The sequence below is a fragment of the Corapipo altera genome, unplaced genomic scaffold (assembly GCF_003945725.1).
Source record: "Corapipo altera isolate COAL_440 unplaced genomic scaffold, ASM394572v1 44, whole genome shotgun sequence".
Lineage (NCBI taxonomy): Eukaryota > Metazoa > Chordata > Aves > Passeriformes > Pipridae > Corapipo > Corapipo altera.
The window spans coordinates 10,770,669-10,794,345 of record NW_020884880.1 but is presented as its reverse complement, the minus strand read 5'-3'; the positions used below and the strand labels follow the sequence as shown (position 1 = coordinate 10,794,345).

The 23,677-nt window shown below is 40.8% G+C and overlaps 2 protein-coding genes across 3 annotated transcripts in view; both read right to left on the bottom strand.

The window, feature by feature from the left end:
* Positions 1-167, bottom strand: part of MALSU1 (mitochondrial assembly of ribosomal large subunit 1) — a 7,135-nt gene extending 6,968 nt beyond the window's left edge. Inside the window, exon 1 of the mRNA XM_027639472.1 lies at positions 8-167. Within this exon, the coding sequence (XP_027495273.1) occupies positions 8-167 (160 nt within the window). The remainder of the gene's footprint in view (positions 1-7) is intronic.
* A 5,409-nt stretch (positions 168-5,576) lies between these two features.
* Positions 5,577-21,744, bottom strand: GPNMB (glycoprotein nmb). Of its 2 annotated transcripts, none has more exons than XM_027639302.1 (12): positions 21,678-21,744; positions 20,780-20,933; positions 15,755-15,901; positions 14,921-15,064; positions 13,437-13,616; positions 12,207-12,365; positions 11,432-11,740; positions 10,123-10,245; positions 9,297-9,399; positions 8,215-8,420; positions 6,902-6,989; positions 5,577-6,082 (listed from the first exon to the last, which is right to left on the bottom strand). In XM_027639302.1, the coding sequence occupies exons 2-12, from the start codon at positions 20,847-20,849 to the stop codon at positions 5,929-5,931; spliced, it is 1,683 nt and encodes a 560-aa protein (XP_027495103.1). In that variant the 5' UTR covers positions 20,850-20,933; positions 21,678-21,744; the 3' UTR covers positions 5,577-5,928. The 2 variants fall into 2 exon arrangements, with proteins under 2 accessions (XP_027495103.1, XP_027495104.1); XM_027639303.1 differs by lacking the exon at positions 21,678-21,744 and adding an exon at positions 21,609-21,635.
* Positions 21,745-23,677: the final 1,933 nt, after the last annotated feature.

Below are 23,677 nucleotides of genomic sequence, written 5' to 3'. Positions count from 1 at the left end.
CCCGAACCGCCCCCGGGGTGTTCCCGAACCGGGGTGTCCCCGAACCGGGGTGTCCCCGAACCGCCGCCCGGGTGTCCTCCGGCACCAGCGGAGAGGCGGCCCTGGGGCCTTGCGGCTCCGCTCGTCGGAGCGGTAGCTCTCCGAGAAGCGGGCGCTCGGCCCGTCATGGAATCATACAGTGGTTTGGGTTGGAAGGGGACCTTGAAGATCATCTACTTCCAACCCCCCTGCCATGGGCAGGCCCAGCTAGACCGGGTTGCTCAGAGCCCCATCCAACCTGGCCCCACCTCAGGGGTGGGGCATCCACAACTTCCCTGGGCAACCTGTTCCAGTGCCTCACCACCGTCACAGTAAAGAATTTTTTCCTAATATCTCTTCTAAACCTACTCTTTTTCAGTTTGAAACCATTCCCCCTTGTCCTGTCACTACATGCTTTTGTAAATAGTCTTGCCCCGTTTTTCCTATAGGCTTCCTTCAGATACTGGAAGGCCACAATTAGGTTACCTTGAAGCCTTCTCTTTTCCTGGCTGAACAATCCCGATTCTCTCAACGTTTCCTCATTGGAGAGGTGCACCATCTCTCTGATCAACTTCGTGGCCCTCCTCTGAACTCACTCCAACAGATCGATGCCCTTCCTGTGCTGAGGACCCCAGAGCTGGATGCAGCACTCCAGGTGGGGTCTCACCAGAGCAGAGCAGAGGGGCAGAATCCCCTCCGTCAGCCTGTTGGTCACACTGCTTGTGATGCAGCCCAGTCATGTTTGGTGCCCGCCAGACCCAGCCCCGGGCACTCCTGGCCCCCTGCCAGAGTCCCAGGGTGGGAGTGTGGGTGTGCAGACAAGGAACATTGGGGCTGACAGTGGTTCATCCTCACCTTCCCTGTCCCCACCTTGTGCTCCTCTTCTGTGTTCTGTGAGGAGTGTCTGACCTTCAAGGTGGTAAAAGGGGAAGGGACCTTTCTTTTTCAGGTTTCCTTGTGTGTGTGTTATGTTTTCCTGCACTGCATGAAACCCATATTTGGATTTTGAAATTTTCAGACCTCTCAACATCTTCGTCACTCACTTTTTTCTACTCCCTGAATTTGGACACATGACAAGGTTCCTGTGGCTCACTACCTCCTCGAAGCCCTGGATCATGCAACAAGAAATTGTGTCTGGGTATCTGTTTTATAGCACACACTGCTGGTTGCTTTTCAGCCTTTTGATCTCCATTGTCCTCCCTGCCACGTGCAGCTGATCTGTTGGGTTTTCAGCTGCACCTGGCCTACGGGATTCTGGAGACAGAAAATAGATGCAGGTTCCCTTAGGGATACATCCTGAAGGTAGCTGTTTGTTTGGTACCACGGCTTGGGAACATGGGCCAGGGGATGGTTGAACAAGCATAAATTTTAAAGGATCATAGAATATGCTGAGTTGGAAGCAACCCATCAGGATCATTGAGTCCAACTCATGGCCCTGTGCGGGACACCCCAAGAATCACACCATGTGCCTGAGAGCATTGTCCAGGCACTCCTTGAACTCAGACAGGCTTGGTGCTGTGACCACATCCCTGGGGAACCTGTTTCAGTGTTCAACGACCCTCTGAGTGAAAAACTTTCTCCTGATACACAACCTAAACCTCCTCCAACTCAGCTTCATGCCATTTCCTTGAGTCCTGTCACTGGTCATGAGAATGAAGAGATTGGTACATGCCCTGCTGCTTCCCCTCATGACGATGTTGAAGATTGCAATGAGGTCTCCCTCAGTCTCCTCTGTAGATGCCTACAGGAACTTCTGAGGGGGCAGTGGTGACAAGCTGGAGGTGTTTTTGGGATGTGCCCTGGCAGTCTCCCTGTTATGTAACAGGTTGGGAAGCAGTTACGGGTGGCTGGTTACGGGTACACTTGAACAAACCAAGTGACCAAGTGACCAAGCAACTCAAGGATGATTTGATGTATCTAGATTTGAGAGGGAAAGTCATTCCTGCACTTTAACCAGCTCTGTGCTGTGCTAGGTTGTTGGGCATCTGTAAAAGGGCAGATACAAAATGTGGGCACTGCCATATAAACTGAAATCACATAGCCCAGGCCTTGTGCCCCCTTTTAAGGTCAGTGGCTTTGGCTAAAAAGCTGCAGCTGGTTTGAAACTTGATTTTTCTTGGGAAAGTGTGTTTTACATTTGTGTAATTCCCACACAGTGTTAATGGGCACAGGGTAGTAGTCTCACTGTGTTTGGTTTGCTATGGAGAATGTTGTCAAGGGCTAAAAAACTATGACCTAGGTAGGCATGTCTGAGCATTTGTATTTAATGTGGGTGAAACTTGTTTCCGTGCACCTCCTTCCCCTGGAGATGCTGGCATTTACAGGTATGGTAAAATGAAAGAATTGCCATTCAGAATGTTTTTCCCTCTCTCACTGAGTATAATGGTAAAACAATGGTATTATGGTTTAAAGGACGTAATCATGGTTGGTGCCAGACTCTTTTCAGTGGTGCCCAGCGACAGGATGAGGAGCAGTAGCCATAAACTACAACACATAAAGTTTCACCTCAACATTAGGAAGAATGTCTTTATGTTGAGCATGGCAGAGCACTGGAACAGCTGCCCAGGGAGATTGTGGAGTCTCCCTCTCTGGAGACATTCAAAACCCTCTGGACACATTCCTGTGCAACCTGCTGTAGGTGACCCTGCCTTGGCAGTGGGATTGGACTAGATAATCTCCAGAGGACCCTTCCAACCCTAACAAGTCTGTGATTCTGTGAGAATATACAGACTTGTAGTGATAAAAGCTTTATCTTTAAAGAAAATTTGGCTATGCTGTATGAGACTGGAGGTGATCAGTTGTACTAATGAGCCACAGTGGCTAGATGTCTCTTGCAAACTTTTGTTTGATTCTTCTATGATTCCTTCAGGGACTGGTGGTTCTTAGCCTTGGTTTCAGCTTGAAAATACTTTTGGTAAGAAAAAAATGCCACATCTGATGAGTGTCTTTGTGCTATAAAAATGTTCCAGAAGAAAAGGGGGGAGAAACAAAACAAATGGTTTGAAATAATAGTTCAGTTTTTAAAGTAATTTTTAACAAACTTGTTACCCAACTGATATTTCAGTTTCTCTTGATGACATGTTTGAAAAGATGTTCTTTCTATAAAAATTATGTACATTTATGTTTGATGTCATTCTTGATGTTATTTCTCCAAAGGGGGTGCCTGAAAGCTGTCTTGTAACATTTGCTGACATTCACAAATATGTTGTTTGTCAGCTGTTCTTGCCTTTTGAAGGACATGAAGTTCATTTGTATCCTGATCTGTTCTGAAATTGGGTTCCGTAGCTGTCATCTGGTTGTTGAGAAAGTCTTGCTTCTCAGATTTTTGGTGCCATTGCTCTGAGTACACTTGAAGGGAGACTGCAAAATCAGCTAGATAACCCATGGTAGTACCAGGTGTGAACTAAGGGTAAAGCAAATCCAGTTGTGTTTTCTGGAGGTAGATACTGTTTTGATCAATAATTGGGCAACTCATCAAGTTGCTTATCTCAGAGTATTTCTTTCTGAGACAAAGAAAGTCTACTCTTTAAAATCATTAGATGGTTTATTTGTCAGTGCAGCAGTTAAATTCCATTGTATAAAAGTAAAGATGTATGAAATAGAAGTTACAGCTGAAAATGCAAAATCATACTATAAAACTGTAGTAGTCTGAATGATACTTAAAGGGAGATAATGCAATATATTCTGTATACTTAAGTTAAAGAATAAAAAAGTTCTTAACATATGCCCGAAAGCTGTTTTCTATGCAAAAGCTTAAGATGTCTCTGAGCTCCTAACATGCAATGTTTTGCAGAAACAAGATGCTTTCTGCATATGGCCTAGGTCAGTGGTAGCCTTCACTGATCCTAAGACGTGACAGATTTAATGTTTTCATGCTTCATTTCAGGTCATCTCAAGCTTTCCAATAAACCCCTGTCCTGCCTCAAGCTAGAGCAAAAAGTACAAATTACAGTCCTGCCTGACTGATAACAGAGGACATAACATTCAGGCAGTAATTTTTGCAGAAAATGTGTTTTCTGTTTAAGTCAGAAAATATTCTTAGATGCCCAGTTCTGGTTAGACAATAGGATGTTAACTATAAGGAAGATGGAGCAATAGCAAATACACTGCTTTTAATAACATAACTGAAATGGCCACAAAAGAATTAAAATAATGGGAAAACCTGGGAAAAAAAAAAGAAGAGAATAGGCTGATGAGCATTTGATGGATCTGCTAAAACAGTAGGAAAGTGTGTTTATGCTTATATATTGCCTGAAAATAGCATATATCAGAGATGTTTCAAGACACAGTAAACAAGGTAACTATCTTGAAATATAGATCTTCAAAGAATTCAGTGTTTAGAAATTGATTGTGTAAGGTCATTGCCAGCCTCTATTTTGGTTATAACCTTTACTATTAACAGCAGGGCTTTTATGGAACACGAACTATAAAGCATTTTTTATCTGCTTGCTCATCTCAGTAAAGCTCTTTAGCAACCTTTTCCCTGCTACAGATAAGATACTGTCCTTTTGTCATCATCCGGTGACCAAGCCTTCAGCAGTTTGCTGCTGATCTCACACTGTGAAATGCCACAATGCTGTGGTGACCATGTGTGGCTACAAAGCCAAATCACTTGGGAAAAGCCTCAGAGTTAGTTTTTTTTAACACAGAATTGCAGCTAGAGTGAACAAGGTTTTGCTTAAGTTTATATTTTCTAAGCTGCATCACGCAAAAGCAGAAACTGGAACATAGTGCTTTATTTATATTGGGGTTTTCATTTATTTGATTAAGTGGTCAAAGAGGGATGTAGGAGCAAGCAGAAATTGCTCTATCTTTACAGCAGGAAAGAGAGAAATGAAAAGAGAAGGGGAAAAGGGAGTTGAATGCTACCCCTTCCTGCTAGACCCCTCCTTCTGCTGACCCCTGTATGTAGAGCATATATCCACACATCTGCCCTCTGGGGAGTGGTGGTGCCAGTCCAGTCTCTCAAGACCAATGGAAACAAAGGAGACAAAGACAGCATCAGCAATTGCATCTCAGGATTTTACATGGGGCTCAGAGTAAAAGTTTGGACAGGGAGAGCCAAGCCGATAGGCCTCATCTTGTTGCTCTGGTGTCTGTGGTTTAGTTTATAGTGAGACTCATGCACTGGTAGCCCTGTCCAGTGGGAAACTAAATGTGTCCAACCCTGTTTTCTGGCCCTGAGGCCAACTGGAATTTAATGAGCTGCGCCCATGATATTGAACCCTGCAAAACAGGGTGACAGCTGCCAAACTCCCAGTGGGGAACTGTCCCTTCTGGTGGTTCCCAGAATCTAGGGTTTGCTTGGTGGGGAGCTAGACTGCCGGGGGCAAGCCTGTGCTAGGACCTCCCGAACAGTGTAACAGCAGCAGCAATTCGGTGTCAATGCCTGGGAATAGGCCATGGCACGTTTCATTCCACAGACATAACACGTGCCTGCCCCCCATGTCTCTCTTTCGAGCAAAGACATGAATCCTGCTAAGGCAGTAAGCAGCAATAAAAACTGTTTACGAGTTGCTTGGTTGTTGGGTTTTTTTTTTATTTTTTTGTCTTTTTTAAATTTACCTTTTTTTTCCCCCCTTCCAAATTATAGATATGATTAATTTTGCAGGTTGTTAACTTAGAAGTAAGAAAGCCCAGATAAGTGTGTGGGAGTGGGGGGCAGTTAGTTGTTCAGAAGAGTTTATCCTGGATCACAAGCAAGAACAGCAAGTGCTTAAAACTACTTCCTTGTTTTCTACAAAGGACTACTTTAATGTTTCTAATTGCACCAAGCCCCAAAAGTTATCATTCCCTCTATATGTGCTTTCACCTTACTCCCTGTTTTTTTTAGTAACAAGAAAGCCCCATTAAAGTACGATTGAATATGAGTTCTGTTCTTAATCTAACAGTCGGTGTTAGACTAAAGGTTTACACAATGCCTGGTTTACTCTTCAGCAGAGGATTTCTCTCAGTGCTATTAGGGAAGAAAACAGCTTTGAAACTGCTGAAGTAAGCAGTGAGTCCCTCCTGCTTCTCTGTTTGTCCTGCACTTCTCTCAATAGGCTTGTATTGCTTGTATCTCCTGCAAGGAATGTGCACAGTTAGTTGCTAAAAGACATTTAAATGAAAGTCCACATTTAGCATGTGACTAGTGCATAAGAGCATTAATCATTTATTCATCATACGTTCTCTCTCCTCCTTCCCTGTCCAATCCCATCTAATGGCTGGTCAGTAGTGGTGATTAGGGCCTGGTTAAAGAGAAGGTTCCCTTGCTTGGTGGAGAGCTGTTGCTCTGTGGAGGTGCGTGTTTCTCACCACTAACTGTGAAGGGTGAGCACACACTTGGCTCAGGAGTCTTGGTGCAGTCTTAAAGTCTCATGAGAAACAACTAAGCTAATACTGTAGTAACATGTGCTTCTGTGAACTACTGTCTTGCATCCCCACCACCTTTTCCCCCAAGAGTTTATTTGTTAATTATTTAATGAAGAATTTTGGTGATTAATTCTCAATCTGTCAGTCACTTGCAAACACTTCTTGTAAGAGTTTTAGAGCTAAATTAAATTTCTGTTTGTTCAGTTTCTCTGCATATATAAATCACATCATGCAGTTTGAGTTTGCTTTCTGCTTACATGCAGTTCCCAGGCCTGCTAGTATTAGTAGCTTATGGGCACAGAACATAATTTTCTATGAAAACCCTTAACATCTGCATATTTTCCAATGGTTTTGTAGCCTAAGCCAATAATCTCATTTTCTTAAATATTTGCCAAAATGTTTGTGAACTGCAATGATAAAGAAACAAAAATGTAGCTACAGCTACTTTAAGTTACTTGGTTTGTTGATTTAAACTTTATGTTTTGACAGTTCCTTGAACTGTTTTTAATCACAGAAACTAGCAACTTACTTGTAAAGGACAAATGCCCCAATGGTGGCAAAAACTGCCAAAAAGCCAAGGAAGATAAAGACGCCTTCTGTTGTTCTGTATGATGATCCTAGAGTTCAGAAAACAGAATGATTAAAAGTTAGCCTGTTTTACACTGAGATAGACTTTCTAAAGAAAATCCCATTTTTACTTCATTGCTGTATGGACTGAAGTAGCTCTAATACATTAAGCATTGGAGGTCAGTGACTGGCAGGAGGTGGTGCTTTTTCACCCCAGGAGATGAAGCTAATCTGCTTTGATTATAGTGGAAGCCCCAAAGGACAACTCAGCTTTGCCCTCTGGAGGAGACCTAGGCAGACCAGCCTTGTTGGGCTGGAGGTCTTTGTGAATACACTTTTGGAAAATCCTTCTGCATGCTTATTTTCATCTTTAAGAGCCAGAATGCACTTACAGCTCTGGCATTGGGCCTTAGTCATAATGAACTGGTTGGAGTACAGATAAATTTATACCTAGATTCAGTAAAGTCAGCCAAAAATACTGTGAAAAAATACCACAAAGGGTCAGTTTCTTGGCTGATAGTAATTAAAGAGTTCAGAAGAGTCACTAGGACATTGTAATGGGAAGTCAGGAGGGCAATGGAGTGGAAGCAGAGAGACAGCATGATCATTTAGACTTCTGACTGAGGCTGAGTTTAGCACCTGGTTCTGTCAAAGACTGCTTGGATAGCTATGAGCAAGGTACAGTGATACTCCTCCAAACAAAGATAAACCTCCTGTTCTGAAGTAGTTACCCTGGGCAGACTCTGTAGTCAATGGATGTCACACAGATCATTCCAGAACCTGCTTCATCTTATCCTCATGTAGAAATAGAAACCTGGTCAAGGTTAATGGGATACAAAGAGGGCCTAGGGGAGCCAACTCTGCTGGAGACTTTGATTCTGTATCAAGTGAGCTGAATTCCTCTCTGTTTCTGCTATTTCTCCATGTGTCGGTATGTCCCCCACCTGCTTTTCTGCCCGACAGAGTTTTCAGCAGAAAAATACATTATGGCTTAAGAACTGTTCATACTCTGTAGTACTGAAAAGTTTGCGTAATTACCTTACTCATTGGATCATAAACATAGATCAACCGAGATCTAACACCTAAAATTCCCATAGGGAAATAATTGTCTCTTTATCTTTGCATCGACTCTCACACAAGCTGGTGCAGTCTCAGCTGAGACCACCAGGCATAAAAAAACCCCCATATATATTCCTGTGCTCTTTCCCCTGCAGTGAAATGACCACAGGGAGAAGCTATTCACAGACAACCCACATCTGCTCTGTGTGGACTCACCTCCATTTACAGAAATCAGTGCGCTGGCAAGGGCTTGACTTGAGTCATCACCCAAGGTGATGTTTATACAGTATGTTCCAGGTTCCTCAAAAGATCTCCTGATAGTGAGTAAACATTCATCGCTGATGGTGACGGGGTCACATACCACACTCTTGGACACCTGGCAAGTGGGGTCAGAAACTACTGTGCAGACATCTGTGGGCAGACTGGGATGGAAAGAGAGAACACATTGCATCTGTGGAGTCCTGTTAGACCGGTTCACTGGTACACCAGTTTTATGCTGGTGCCTGTTGACATCAGTGGCAGTATGGTGATTTAAGAGTGTTTTATTAATACTGTATATACTTTTTACATACCTATACATTTATATATGTACATTTGGATTTTATATAGAATGCATATATACAATCTATATAGTTATCTGTTTGTCCTGCTTATCATTTAACATTTTATGGTGATCACAAAATTACCTTTATCAAATCAACTTATAAAGTCCATTACCTTTAATACACATAATTAAGAAAGGAATGCAGATTCTTGTAAGTAGTATCATGTGTCAAAAAAGAAAACACTAGCTTAAGAGAGTATAATTGTTTTCCAATTGTATTACCAGGGTGATTCTTGTACTTAGTCCTCTCAACTATAGTCTGATAGGAGCTAGGACTATTAGTGCAATGTTTTCCTATCCAAGAAATTGCTTGGACATGCCCACTTACTCTAAGTGTCAAAAAATCATGTCCAAAAAGGAAAGATTTCTTTACAGTTTCAGTAAACTGATTCCCATTTTACGTAGGTGCTAAAATCTTTTCTTACCAGGAAAATACAGAATTGTTTCTTCCAACAATTCCAGTTCTGTTATTTTTACTGAGACTCAATGTTTGCTCTAAATCCTAAGTGCCTGGCAGTAACCTCTGTTGCCACAGTTTACAAATGAGGCTTGCATTATCTTTAGTTCCAGTCAAGAAATAGAAACACTGCAGTTTCCAAATTTTGTTCATACAGCTGCATCTAAGTGCAGACAGCATTCCAGCACCTAGTTATTTTTAAAGAGAGAACACTGACCACTTCATTCACACACTTACCTCCCTTGGCAGGTAACAACAAAGTCAACCAGTGAGTTTTCAGCTTGACTTTCTGTCATCTGGATGCTCGTCATCTGAATAATATTTACCTCAAGGATTCCCTCTGGAAGAGGAAACACATGTCAACGGTAGGACACATGACAAGCTCTGAAGTTTGTGCGTACTGAACCTCAAGTGTTTGGCAGATGCTCAGTTCAGGTCTTGTTTTCCACAACCTCTTCTCCCTCTTAGCACTCCTCTTGAGTGGTTTGAAAGTTGAGAAACTTTTCCAATGCTTTCCCTGTGAGGCTGCTCCTTTCTGCTCTGCTTATTTTCCCCATTTTTATTATTTACTTTCTTACTTTACTAAATCACTTTCCACTACATGTGACTTCTCTGCATTCAAAGGTCAGTTCAACCTTATTTAAACCCCCTCCCCAGCCAATATGCTCCTGGTGTGGCAGGTTCAGAAGCTGATGATATATAGAGAAATGATACTGTGCACATCCCTAACAGCCATTTTCCAGCCCAAGTGCCTGGAAACACCACATGTAGCATGGGGTCAGCCATCAGCAGGCATCCAGAACAAAGCCCAGCCTCCTGTGTTTGAAACCAAGGGACCATAACCTCTACCACTAGGTCCTGGCAGAGTGCATGAAGAAACTAAAGTCAGCCAGTTGGATGTCTCTACGTTAATCTTTAAAACTCTTGACTATGTCTGTAAGAAGGATCTTATTGTGGGTCTCATGTATTTACAAAATATCATCTAAATAAATACTATTGCTACCATACTTTTTTGTACATTGTTAGCGCCATTCCTTTGTTCAGGTGTTGACCATGTCCTTACCTACGACAGAGATACCACTTCTATAGTATCCATTTCTGTAAATATGGCAACCTCCATCAGGATTATCCTCCATTGACTCAACAATGGCAGAAGAGTCTGAATTAGAAGATGCTCCGGTCGTTACTGTTTGAGGAAAAAGGATTAGATAGACAACTTTGGAACAAGTTCTACTTAGGGGTATTCTGAACATGGCCATATGTTCCAGCTGCCTTCATTCCATAGGTCATTAATGACTTTGGTTTGCAGCTGAGCAGTCATGTTTGTATCTGTATGGGATCATGGCAATAATCCCTAAAGAAAACACACGTGCTCAGCTGTAGAACCCTGGAGTGGCCTGGGTAGCCTCACTCTAAAAGCCACCTTGCTAGTCACCCATCTCTGTGAAATAAAAGGGAGACTACAACGTGTAATATAATTAAACACTTCTTTGAAATCCCCAAATCAACTATATGAGAAATCCAAAGGCCAATAAAAGATTTAAAATGCTTTCTTTAAAAGCTGGTATTTTCCAACTGCTCTACCTTGCAGCTAGTGGAAAAATGAAGAGGGGAAGTGGTGAAAATTATATCTTTCCTTTCATTTTTGATTCTCACTCAACATTTTGGTAAAAACACATATTAAAAATATGAAATTTGAAAAATATAGCCATATTTACAATCTCAGAGTAGTAGTATTATAGCTGAAACTGCAGGCCTTCTGCAAACCTTAAAACCCTCTGAGATCATAAACCAATGCTGAACATGATGAAAGTTGTTCTGAAATATGATAGTCAATAAATTTAAAGTGGAAAAGCTGTTTTGGGTTAAAGCCATGTGGAAATCCCGTATTTTTGAATATGACTAAGTTGTTCTAGTTCGATCCAATCTTGTTTAATTTTGGGTAGAATTTAATGCAATCCAGAAAGGAACTTGCAAAGGTGTTCTGAAGTACCTCTTTCTCACTTTAAATTTACATCTTCCTTCAGAAGATGACCCTGAGTATGCAAGGCTAAAATCTCCTGACCTGGTGTGGTAGGGGTTATACAATCAAATTTACATGTACTGTATGTCCACCTGGAGACACCTGTATGCTGTCACTGTGGTGGTAGAACTGGATGCGTAATGTGTTAAATGTGTAACTGATCCCTACCACAGAGTCACAGAACAGTTTATGCTATTGATTCTGTCTCTAAACCAAGTTATGGAGGGTTTGCAGAGCCTTGCAGCTCTTTGATGATGACAGTAAACCTTCTAAAGATATGAACTTAAAATATCAGAAGTTAGAGTTTTAGTGTAGCTACAAATGCCACTGTTGTTTGCTAAATTCTTACCTGCTGGGGTGGGGGGTGGTGCCGTGGGTGTTACTGGCCCACAGGGCACAGGAATAATGGCTTGGACAGTTAAATTCAGAGTGAAGTTTCCTTGCAGAGTGTAAGTGTGAGATGTAGTAGAACTGCTGGCTACAAATAAGCCACTTCCATCTCCGAAGTTCCACTTGTAGGAAATGGCAGAGTTGTTAAGATAGTAGCTGGGATCATGGATATTCACATCAAATGTAATTGGTGAGTCTTTGATAAAAATGGAGTCTGAGATGTTGCGGTCATGTTTTTGGAACATACTCACAAATATTGGAATTTTGTCTGGAGGGGAAAAAAAAAGGAGTAAATAAATAAAGCATAGATGCCTGGCTGCAAACAACAAATTGCTCCAAAGTCCCTGAACAGCAACAATCAGAATATGAGACATTAGTATCTTTAACATGGGCTTCTACTTTAATTCAATTTATGATCTGATGACTGAATGTCAGTAGGAAACAGCTACCCAGAAAAGTATGGGAACAAATGGGGAATCAGAGACATCTGTGGAAGATTGCATTTCCTTTAATAAGTAATTTTTCATTACAAAGTAGAGGTGTCACTACTGAGCTAGACACAAAAGTCACTTGCTCTACTCAAGACAGTTTACCAGAGACTCCCTTTTCATATTAAAATTCTTTCTTGGGCCAATGTCCTCTTTTCATGTCAGATGATGCTTGTGCTGAATTCTTTTGACATCTAACAACAAATACCCCCAGTATTTTATTACAGCTTATTCCAGCACACTCACCTGTTACAGAGTAAATGGCTTTTGCTCTCGCAATTGGAACGTATCCCGAGTGCCCTCTCCTGTAAATGGACACTGCCATCGCGTGTTTGCCAAGAGTGATATTTGCTGTGTTGACCGAAAACTTTGCTGAAGATCGTCCTGTTGTTTGGTAATACTGACCTGAAAGAGAACATGAACCTTATGTTTTCCCCTTCAGCCTAGACACAAGTTGTTTTATGAGAGGCAATATCTCTGAGAATCTTGGATTGTCTAAATCAAAACAAATAGTTTAGCATTCTCTTCCAGTAATCTGGCAGGTGTTTTTGGAAGACTGAATACTTTTACAATGTGTTTACTCCCATTATTTCTGTCTTTTTTCAAAGTTGTCAGAAGGAGGTCCCAGATTCACTAATCCAAGAAAAATTTGCCAAAGCATCTACATCTTTCCAAAGCAATTGCTACAGTAAGTCATTAAGATTATGTAGTGGATGGTGTCAGGCATTTTAAGAGATCTTTTGTTTGCTTTCAGTGTAGCCAGAAGATATAATACCTTTTTTTTCACACCCTAGAACCATTTGTGTATATTTGTTTATTTGTTTATTTGTCTTTTTAACAGACCTGATTCAGGTAGATAAATACTATCACCTCTACATAAAATTTGGAACATCGTTATTACTTATACTCTGACAATATTGACAATAATACTGATTTACCCAAGATTTAGTATGTAGCCAATGGCAGGAATAGTCCAACCATTACATACTCAGGAGCAGGAAACACTGAAAATCAGCATCTGTGACCAGACCAGTGTCACACAGTCAGTGGCAGTTCTCACCTCCCCAGAGGCAAGAAGTGCTGCACCGTTAAACTGATGATATACAGCGCTATGTTCTCTTCAATTTAAGAGTCTGAAGTGTCAGTGAACAGTCAAAAAATCATCTGACTGACTTGCTCAGACCTTCCATTTTCCTAGAAAAGGATTTTGAGTACTACTGAAAGGAAATTAATATTCTTCAGTGATAGTACTGTGAATATAGATTTAAAGAGAATCTTCTGGTAATCCATGCTTTTCAGACCAAAGATCTGATGGCCTCTCTGGAAAGTGGCAAATTAATTCAGTATCTCCACTCAAGAGGATGGAATCCTTTTGAAAGGACTTTAATTGAAACATACTTGATGAATGAGTTAGTGTACAAAGTGAATATAAGCTTTGCAGCATCACCCAAACCAAGGCACTGTTGTCGTACTAACCAAATGTGTGAAACACGTAGACAAAGTTCCTTCTCCTCCAGCCAGGGTAGTGAGGGAAAGGTCTCCCATCTGGGAATACATTATGACTGTAATTGCTTGTGCAGTTTTCCCAGTCACAGTTGTCAATCCATTCAGTCCAGTTGTAGACATAGACTTGCTGATCCTCAGCAGCTGGAGGATCTAAGGGTAGAAATAAGATGAGTTCTGGTCAACTGAGAAATGTGCAGAAAGTCAGGTAACAGGAGGCAGGCACCCCCGGTTATAGGAGTTATCGCACCAGAACAACAAGGTGGAGTATTTTTAGACTGACATCCATTTTTTTTCTGAGACTGTGCTTTGTTTTGGTTTTAATATAAACATTGAATTGTTTCATCTTCATGTTGTTTTATCTAGAAGTTTAAAAAAATTTGATTGTTTCACGGGCCAGACACAATTTAAATTACTTGCCCAAAATCTTGCTGTCGAGTATGCAGGGGGCTACTGTTTCACTGAAGTTAATGGGGCTACCTGAATATTTGGCAAGCAGGATCTAAAATTTTAAGTAGAAACACTGGCTGTGAAAGCACTGTAAGGAAGTGACTGTTTTGTCAGAAAAGTTTTCTATGATATTGTTTAATAACTTAAACATGAATTTCAGTTCTTTTCTGAATAATAGACAGAGAGTTTCCTCCCCAAAACAGCAAAGTAGACATTAAGTAGAGAATGGATATCAACTCTTAACAAAACAATAGACAGTTAAAAACTAGAACTTAGGTTGATAAAAAAATTGCTGATATTCCTTGAAATGAAAATTACTTTAATCATTTAGAAATTTGTTGAACTTTTATGGATTCAGAGCATGAAAGGTACAACAGCGTGTTTAATTCTGGATCCAGCAGCTTCAAACACTGAAATTACGATAGGTTTTTTTGCTCCATGTAACAGTAAATAAGATGAAAGAAGGTCATTCTTTGAGGAAAATGTTGCTTGACTTTTGAATCTTTTTGCTTGTTTTTTAATTCTTAAAATGTGGGAGTATCAGATTTAATCTTTCTTGAGGATTTTTCAGGATGCAGATATGGTTATTGAATTCTACAATTCCTAACTGAAAAAAAAAAATCCCAGTATTATAAATTTACAGCTTTGTAAGTTTGGAAGAAAACAGTGTGACTGTGCAATGTTGTGCCTGAGCTGAAAAGCAGTAGTAGTTCTGTTAGGAAGCCAAATTAATGTAACTGTTTGGGGAAGGCAATTTTATGGTGATGGTCAGTCTTAAATTACCTGGTCATTATAGATAGTGGGGCAGAACATGAAAAATACCACAGTGATCTTCTCAGGAAAGAAATGTGTGGCACAGGCTAGGTAGGCACAAGTATTGTTATGAGTCAAAAGCAACTTGGCTGTTGTTCATAGGGTGCACCTGTGATGCTTTCAAAGCTTCATGATATGTTCACACCAGCACCAGGCAGATATGTGTATAGCGCAGGGAAATTGCCATTACCTACCCTGGGTACAGTTTCTCTTGTATACTATGTTGCCATCATTATCTTCCTTCTGGCACTTAGGAAACTGGAGAGTGACAACAAAGGTCACATTGGATCCTACCAGTGCTGGGCTATCAGTATCCAATTTGGCTGTCACCCTTCCACCTGTAGAAAAGAAAATGGGTCTTCACTGCAGTAAGATAGTCAGATACATCAGAGCAGAAGCTACCATCAACTGTGCACTATTTACATGACAAATGCTTCATTGATTACTCTGCTTCTAAGGGGTTTCTTGCTTCTGAGTCACTTGCACTTTTATGAAACCCCAACTTAAAACAATCAGAGGGACTCATCATATCCCCCCATATCACTTATTGGTCTGCCATAAATTTCCTTCATAGAGCTAAGAATAGTTTTCTACACACAGGAGTCAATATATTCCAAAGGAGAAAATTTGTGTTTCTCCCCAGGGATGCAGCTCAGGCCAGGTGATAATAAACAGGATCTTTGCCAAAGCTGTCAAACTGAAGCCCATGTGCCCTACTGAGGTAGCAGTTGAAGCTAGCTGTCCTCTAGGGCATGTTTCAAACAATGGACTGTCCTAGAGCCCTTCTTAATAAGTATTAATATCTGAGACTAGTAGTCACGGGAAAGCATTTTATGTAATAGCTCACTGTTCTGCTTCCTCAGACAACCTACTGGGAATGGTATCAAAGCCAATCATCTCTAATTTGCTGTTCTCTGCAGCAGTGGATATTACCCCTATGAAAATGTACTGAAGCACTTGCACCATGCAATGAGGTGGATTTCCTGGCCATTTTTTTAAGTATCTTTGAAATGCATATGTGCAATCACCTTTCCAGCAGTCCTTCCATCTGGGATCTCCTTGTTCCCAGAAAGGATAAAGCTTTTCGTTCCATATATTTTGATCACTAGACCAGCCTTGTAGCTTCTTGTAGGATGTGGCAGAAGTACTTCCATAGCTCAGCACATCTTGAAACCCTAGAGAGAAAACCAAACATGTAATGTAATGCCATTTTCCCTAACACTCTATAAAGTTATTGCTCTTGTGCTGAACGGCCTTCTGATTATAATTATGTTCTTGTACTGATAGAAAACTTTTCACCAGTAGAAAGTTAGTTCATTTTATCATCTTAGCTATAAACACATCAACTATGATCAACATAAAGACAATTCCACCACTGTCAGACTGATATTTTTTTCCTACTTGCAGTATTACAAGCTTTCCAGAGAAAAAATAAAAAGTTTTGCAACCTTTTGACCATATCAGAGTAATTGTTTATATTAATTGACACAACCCTGCAACAGTCAGGCTGGCTATATAGAGGTTGCTTGATTTCTGACAACCTGCTTGGTAACAAACGTATGAGTAAAAAGGCTAATGGGATAAATTCACTCTGTGTCTGAGTTGTGCTCTAGTGTAAGTTATGCCAGGAATTAATTTTGGCTCAGTGAAGCTCCTCTGGTGAGTTGGCTAGTGGTTTGGGTGGGAGGGGTGGAACCAATTATAACAGAAACTGGTATTTCCAGAAAAGGAAATTTAGAGCTGAATAGTAAATTCAATGTGTTTGTAATATAACAACAATAACATATTAGCTTCATGCCTTTACTTAAAAATGGCTCAGATATTAAATAACATCAATAACCTCTTTCTTCTCATATTACTACAAATGATGGGCTCAAACTTTTCCCATGCTTCTGGGATTCCTCTTTCTGTTGCAAAGAACACATAGTGAAAAGCAAAGTAAATATCCGAGTAACCTCTAGGAACACGTCAGCCACTGTAGGATGCCATAAAAATATGTGCGTATGTAGGTTCATGGGCAGAGTTCCATTAGAGCCTGGAGGCTTTAAAGAACTCTGTCGTGTTAAGCAGGAAAGGTGACTGCTGGGTGTGCCATTCTGTCACAACATCAAGGAAGTTAGGATTTCTGTTTCCCGTGGCTTTCTTGTAAAGGTAGCTGATGCAGAATGCTTCTGAGATTTAGATCCAGTACAACAAAGTTCTTGATGACTTCAAGGGAAATGCAGAGACCTGTAAGAAGGGCAAGAATGGCCCTGTGTGCTGTAACCTAACTGGCTGTGTTGGAATTTCTCTGAGCTTTGGAAAAGGCCCAGAGCAGGTGCAGCCAGTTTAAGCACAGTCTTCAGAGGTGTGTGACTCCTAATTTTATTGCAAGGGAGAACCAAAAAAACAGTGCTGAAGAAGAGGCAGGAGCTGCTTTCTCATTATGTTTTATTACCCAGTGAGATTTCTGCTGGGCAGGAAGGACATCCCTCGGCCAGTGCCATCTCAGCTCTGAGCTGATGATGGTAGCACTCTCCCCAGTCTTGAGGACTGAAAGGTTTGAGGAAAAGAACAGATTTTGCACTTAGAAACATAACCTCCCGCTGTCTTTTGCCCTACAGGAACTCCCTGCAGTCTCACTTAAATCACTTGAATCAAGTCTTTCCTGCAGATTTAATATATTTTGATGTGAGCTAAGCATAACATCATGACTGTTATTTACTTAGTGACCTGTATCACATGATGTATTGTTTTCAGTCTTGGTCAGAAGAAGAGTTTGATAATGTTGTCCTTCAGAAACTTTACTCAGGAAAAAACCAGATTAGCAACTATAAAAGCACTTCAGAAAGGCTTATCAAGTTCAATTGCATTTTAGGTCATTAAATTAATGTGTCATCTTATTTGAATTAAATGGCTACATATTTTTCATAGTTTCTTTTTCCCAGTCTCTTTGATTTTATCTAAAAATTATTTAATGAGTAAAAATATTTTGATTTTCTCAGATCAAAACTTTTCAATCATTGTTTTTTTCCCAAATGCTCAATTCATCAAGAAGATCTGGATCACTTTTAATTTTATAAATGCTTTTAATTTTGAATTTTCAGTAACAATCCTTGAATTCAGAATTCATTTTCTGGGCCAGCTTTGGTAATAACTGTGGTCACTGCTTCTAAATCACAAGCTCCTTAGGCATTTCTTGCCTCCCTGATGTGCTTTGTTTAGTTCAATCAAATATAAAACATTTTACAAGCTTCAGAACAAGACAAAGAGGAAAGCCTTCTGCACTGGTTTCTCTAACACATGGAACTTAAGATTTTCAGTTGCTGAATTTGAAGGCAAAAGAAACTTTAATGTATTTCTTCTTTAACAATGAAAACCACTCTAGAACAGATGTTGGTCATAATAGAGCAATTCAGTTTGAAATGGACAGAATAATGTTACACTCCAAGGAGCTGATTACTGTAATAATTTTGGTGAGGTGGTCATAGGAGAAAAGATCTTATACTCCAATTGACTTTCTTATTTCTCATTCTGGTTTTCATTTTGGTGAAAAATGTAGCAAAGATGACAAGTTCAGTATTTCCTGTGATAGTGTATTAGCCATGAAAGAGAGAACAAAAGCCAGTGTTAGGACAGCAGCAGTAAAAAGATGACTCAGATATAGAGGATAAAAGTGTATTAGAAGTATAAAGGCTGATGTTTGGCATCAGACAGTAATGTAAACTTTCTAAAGTTATGTATAGAAACATAATAAAGCAAGACCAAAAAGAATTTGAGGAACAACTTGCAAAAACATAAAAACTACGAATTTTCTCTTTTTTTTCAAATATAAGGGAAGTTGGAAAGCTTGCCAGGAAATCTAGGGCCAAAAGATGATGTAGGCACAAAAGAAGCATTCAGGGAAGATAAAAGGATAGTCAAATACATTGGTTTACATTTCCACAAAGGACATAGGAGGTTTCTGTGCTGGAATTTTTCTTTGCAATGACAGAGAACCTCCCTCAAAATGAAGTGTGGCACAAAAAACCCAATTACAGAAAAAATCAACAAAATTACAGATTTGTTTAGATAGGGTGGCCCAAGTATGGAAGTTATTCAAGAGTGAAATAAATGAGCTATTAACCGTAGCATGCAACATCTTGCTTAACAGTGCTTCAGTGACTGAGAAAAAAAAATTGGCAAATGTGATGACAGTTTTTAAAAACACTTCCAGAGAAGATTTAGAGGATTACAAAATGTTTGAGGCTCAAATTGGAGAGACTGGTAGAAGCAGCAGTGAAAAACAGAATTAGCAGACAATGCATTAATATGATAGGCCGTAAAAGGAGTGCATTTCCCACAAACATATTCTGAGTTTTGCTGAGAGAAACAGAGAGCATGGGCACAAGGCTGACCTGCCTGCTACTGTCTGCTTGAGTTCCAGAGAGCATTTGATGAGGTCCCTTGCTGAAGGCACATAAAGCAATTAAGTTACTGTGGGATAAGAATAAAGGATTTCAGATGGATAAATGATGGATTAGGATATATGAAACAAAAGTTACGAATAAGTGCCCAGTTTTCTAAATTGTTAAAATAATTTAAAATATTCATAATCTGGAAAACAGGTAAACAATTAAGTTCTTTAATCTGCTGAAGACAGTGCATTAAAGTAATAGAGGGGAGGACTGTGTGAGACTCAGTGACTCAAGAATCAAACTGTATGAAAGTCAGTATAGTTAAATGTAACCTTACTTTGAGACTGAGGGGCTCTAAACTAGCTCTAAACTCAGGGATGAGATCTTGTAGCTTTACAGTTTTGAATGCAGTGCTCATTGGTCGTTGAAAAACTAGGAAAAGGCTAGATAAAGAACAAATATGAGCATTATAGCATTGTATACTTCCGTGTCTTGAGTACTGCATGCTGCTCTGTTCTCTGTGACTCAAGCAGAGTATAAGAGAACTGAAAAAAACACAGAGAAAGGTGGTGAGGATGCTACAAAGGGATAGAATTTTTTCCAACTGAGAAACAGTTAAATAGACTATGTCTTGAAACCTGGAGAAGAGGTGACAGAGGAGAATATAAAAACAGAATCATGAACAGTACAGAGGAAGAAGCTAAGAGTAAAAAGTTAAGGAGAATCAAATGAAACCAGCAGGTTCTAAACGCATGAAAGATATTTCTTCACATTAGGCACAGTTAAGGTGTGAAATTTCTTGCAGGCAGGTTGTAGTGTGTCCCAAAAATTTACACGGGTTGCAATCAAAATGCAAGTGCATGAACGAATGGAAGAAAGTCTAGTAAAACCTGTTACATACAATGACTCTTCATCTGACTGAGGTGGTTCTGCTCCTGTAAATTACCAGTAGCTGGCAAAGTGGCCTGACTTGCCCAGTTTTACATCCACTGCTATTTCTCATTGGAGGCAGGTACAAGGCTAGATGGATGCTCAGCTTTTAAGGTCTTCAATTTCCATACTGTAGATTCTGGAATTTGAGCTGAAAATCCCATTTCTACATTCCCCGCCCTGAGCTCAGGGAGTCATCTCAATACTGGAGTAAAATTGAGAGGCCAGAAAGAAGCAGATCAGCCCAGTCCCTGCCTATGATGGCTTGCAAATCTAGTTCCCTGACTGGACTACCTGAGGTTGAGGTTGGGGATCCACAGTGGATCCACAGTATCCCAGTGGGGAGCACTGTCTCTGACCTGGCCTCTCCCAGATACAGCTGAGCTGAGCAAACTGTGAGAAATCCACCCTGCATCTGCCTTTTCAGCCATGCTTGAGCACGGGAAATATTGTTAGAAATTTGTTGACAAGAGCCAAGGCTTAGCTCCAGTCAGCTCTGTGTACCTGTAGAGCACAGGGAATAGATAACTGAACAGTTCTCACTCAGTATATTTCTCCAGCTCAGGCACCATTTCTACCCCGAGCCAGGCAACCCTGAGGTGGAGCTAGCTCTCACCTACTAGTGCCCAGGCACAGCTCCAGCAGCCACCACATGTGCAAGGAGCAGCCGTTGCTACTGCACTGACTTTGGTGGTCGAGCCCACAGAGGCAGGGAGGGAAAGATGACAGGGTGAAGGAAGTACTCACGTGTGGCAGCAGCACACAGCACCGCTTTGGCCAGGAGCAGGAATCCGAGGTGGTGGCGAGCACCGCTCATGGTAGAGGAGACCCTGGCTCAGCTCAGCGCACACAGAGGAGCAGCGTGGCCGGTGCCTGCGTACGGTAACTCCTCTGGTCTCCACTGCAAAGTGAGAATGAAGTTTCTCCACTGCTCTGCTCTCCGATTAAATGAAGGGCCCCGGGACTCATCATGTGATGGAATTAAGTAGAGATGCATGATTTTGTCTTCAGCTTCTTTCAGCTCATGTGCTTATGACTCACTCCCTTTGCTTTCAGCATTCCCTGGGAATTCTGAGAGACCTGTTTAGAGCCACACCATTTACCTCACAGGCATTTTTATACTAGTTTTGCACTATGATCAATTTTTGTACTTAATTTGTTTTTAAATTAAGAACATTTATTTCCAGAAATCCAAATTAATTCTTGCCCCAGCCTGATTTGCAAGTGTTACTGCAACAGCTCACTGCATTTGATGAACCCATTGCTTCTTAACCACATGGCTCTCCCCATATGCTGGGCAACAACTGCAAACTAAGTGGAGAACAGCCAATTCAAACACATGCCTTGACTTGGCTCCTGATCAGACTTGATTGTCAAGGAAAACGTTATTTAAACATTTAGTGGGTACATGCATGTCCCATGCAGCTATGGTTAGAGGTGCGATCATAACCCTGGTGTGGTGATGGCCAGTCAATATCTGGCTTGCAAGTTGCCATGACCCCACACAGACAAGTACTTGATTGTATAAACTTTGTGGAGTTTAGAGATAAAGAAAAAATAGATTTTGCTACCCAACCTAGTAATGAGGTATAACCAATGGCTCAAGAGGAACAGCATAATACATGCAGATTAGCAAACTCTGCACCTAATGGTTCAGATTCAATGGGCTTCACCAGCCCAGGTGTTGTTCTGCAGGCAGCGCAGCAGCTGAATTTTGTTGCAGCCCTGGCAGCCTTGTGAAGTTTCTTGCTGCTGTTTGCAGCAAAGAACAAGCTTTGCTGAGATGACATGGCACAGAAGCAAATACAGTCCTCAAGAGAGAATTCAGTAGTAGTTTCAGTGATCCCAAAGTACAGCACTTGTAAGTGAGACGCTGCCTAGCCAGAAACCACCAAGCTGAGCAACACTAAACCATTTTTATTTTGGGGAGGGAAGGTGGAAATCCATAAGTCCAAGGCACTGTCAACAGAATTAAAAGATTGCCCAATGGAAGGAAGTTTTAGAACTCTGACTACTTATTATTTTTTATTTTTTGGTTTGTTCTTAGTTTCTTCCATTTTTCTAGTGTTTTCTATTAGCTGTGTAAGTTACTATCACTACCCTGAGCACCACAGCCAGCATTTCTCTCAGTAACACAGGCTCTGATGTCCAGTCTTGTGCATCTTGCATGTGTAGACTCCATGCTTCAGCACCCTCCTGGCTGGAGCTAACCCTCCTTCTTACTGCAAACCAAGGAGAAGGGTGAAGGCAATAGCCTTAGGGATACCAGGCTTGTTTAAACTAAGCCGTCATTATCTGGTAGAAAGGGAAGAGAGCATAAATCAAAGACAAAGCTGTGACTGACTATGCAAAAAAATCATATGACTGCAACATCCTCATGTGATTGTTGCATTTTTGTTGTTATTCAATCAACTACATCCCAGTTGAAATGTCAGGTTTCGAAGCCATTCACAATTATTTTTTAAACCATGTGGGACATTAATTGCACTCCTTTGTTTCCAGGTTGTTAATCCTAGAAGTGAAAAGTGACCTTCAAACACTGTGGTTCAGCACAAGTCTGCTGGGGAGAAAGGAGGTTTGAACACTCATTCCCAGGAGGGTTTTGAGAATCTCCAGAGGAAAGCTGCTGACAACAAATGCCTGTTAATTAAAAACAAAAATTTATCAGTCTAAAAACAATAAAGTTGGTTAGGATGGAGTTTTTTACCATGTTATTTGATACATGAAATTGTTACATAAATTTTGAGTGACAGTCTCAATTAGGGCCAGCTGGTGGAAATTATTAAACATGTTGTAAATAGACTTCAAAGGCTCTGAAGATCAGGCCTGTGGTTAGAGGAATCCAAAGCCACCAGGGCTGGGATAATAACTAAAAGGTGGCTCTACTGTGATGCTACGGTCCTTCACGTTCTCCCTACTCAGCTCTTGGGCCTTAGACTACACATTCCTGCAGGGCTGAGGTAGAAAATGTTTGGATCTGCTTGTGCTGTGGCTGCAGCCAACAACATTTATAAGAAAAGAGGAGAGGAGAAAACCATATAAGAAGAGAAGAAAGAGCTAGGAGGAACAGAGGTGTAAAAGAAGTGAAAATAAGAATAAAAAGCCAAGGAAAAGTATGATAAGTGAAGGCTGAAGAGACCACTTGCAAACTGAACTGACTTCTCCAAATGTCCCAGCCATAACTGACTGTGTCTGAAAATGAGCCTATCTGAAACACTGAAAAGTTGTTTGAAACTGGTGGAACATTACCAGATCTTAAATTAACCTTATACTTTTTACATTATTATTCTTGGTCTCTGAGAAACAGCTTTGCAATTTAAACAACTGAGTTGAATTGTGCAACTACGAAGGAGAAAAGGTTTAAAATATACCCTAAACATTCTCCTAGCAAAGAAAAACACATTCAGGGAGATTTAGGGCTTCATCTGACAAAGAAGTGCGTGGGCAGGAAGTGCTTGGTATCTCACAGCTTTAGTGCCACAGTTATTAAATCTCATTGAGGAGATAAACATCTCTGCTACCTGAAGGCCTGTCAGATGACAGGGTGTGAACACAGCATATGTACCTGCATGTCCAGACTGACAGAACTGGTGTGCTCACAGTTATCACACTGCCATCAATGCAACATGAATACAGGAATTGTTA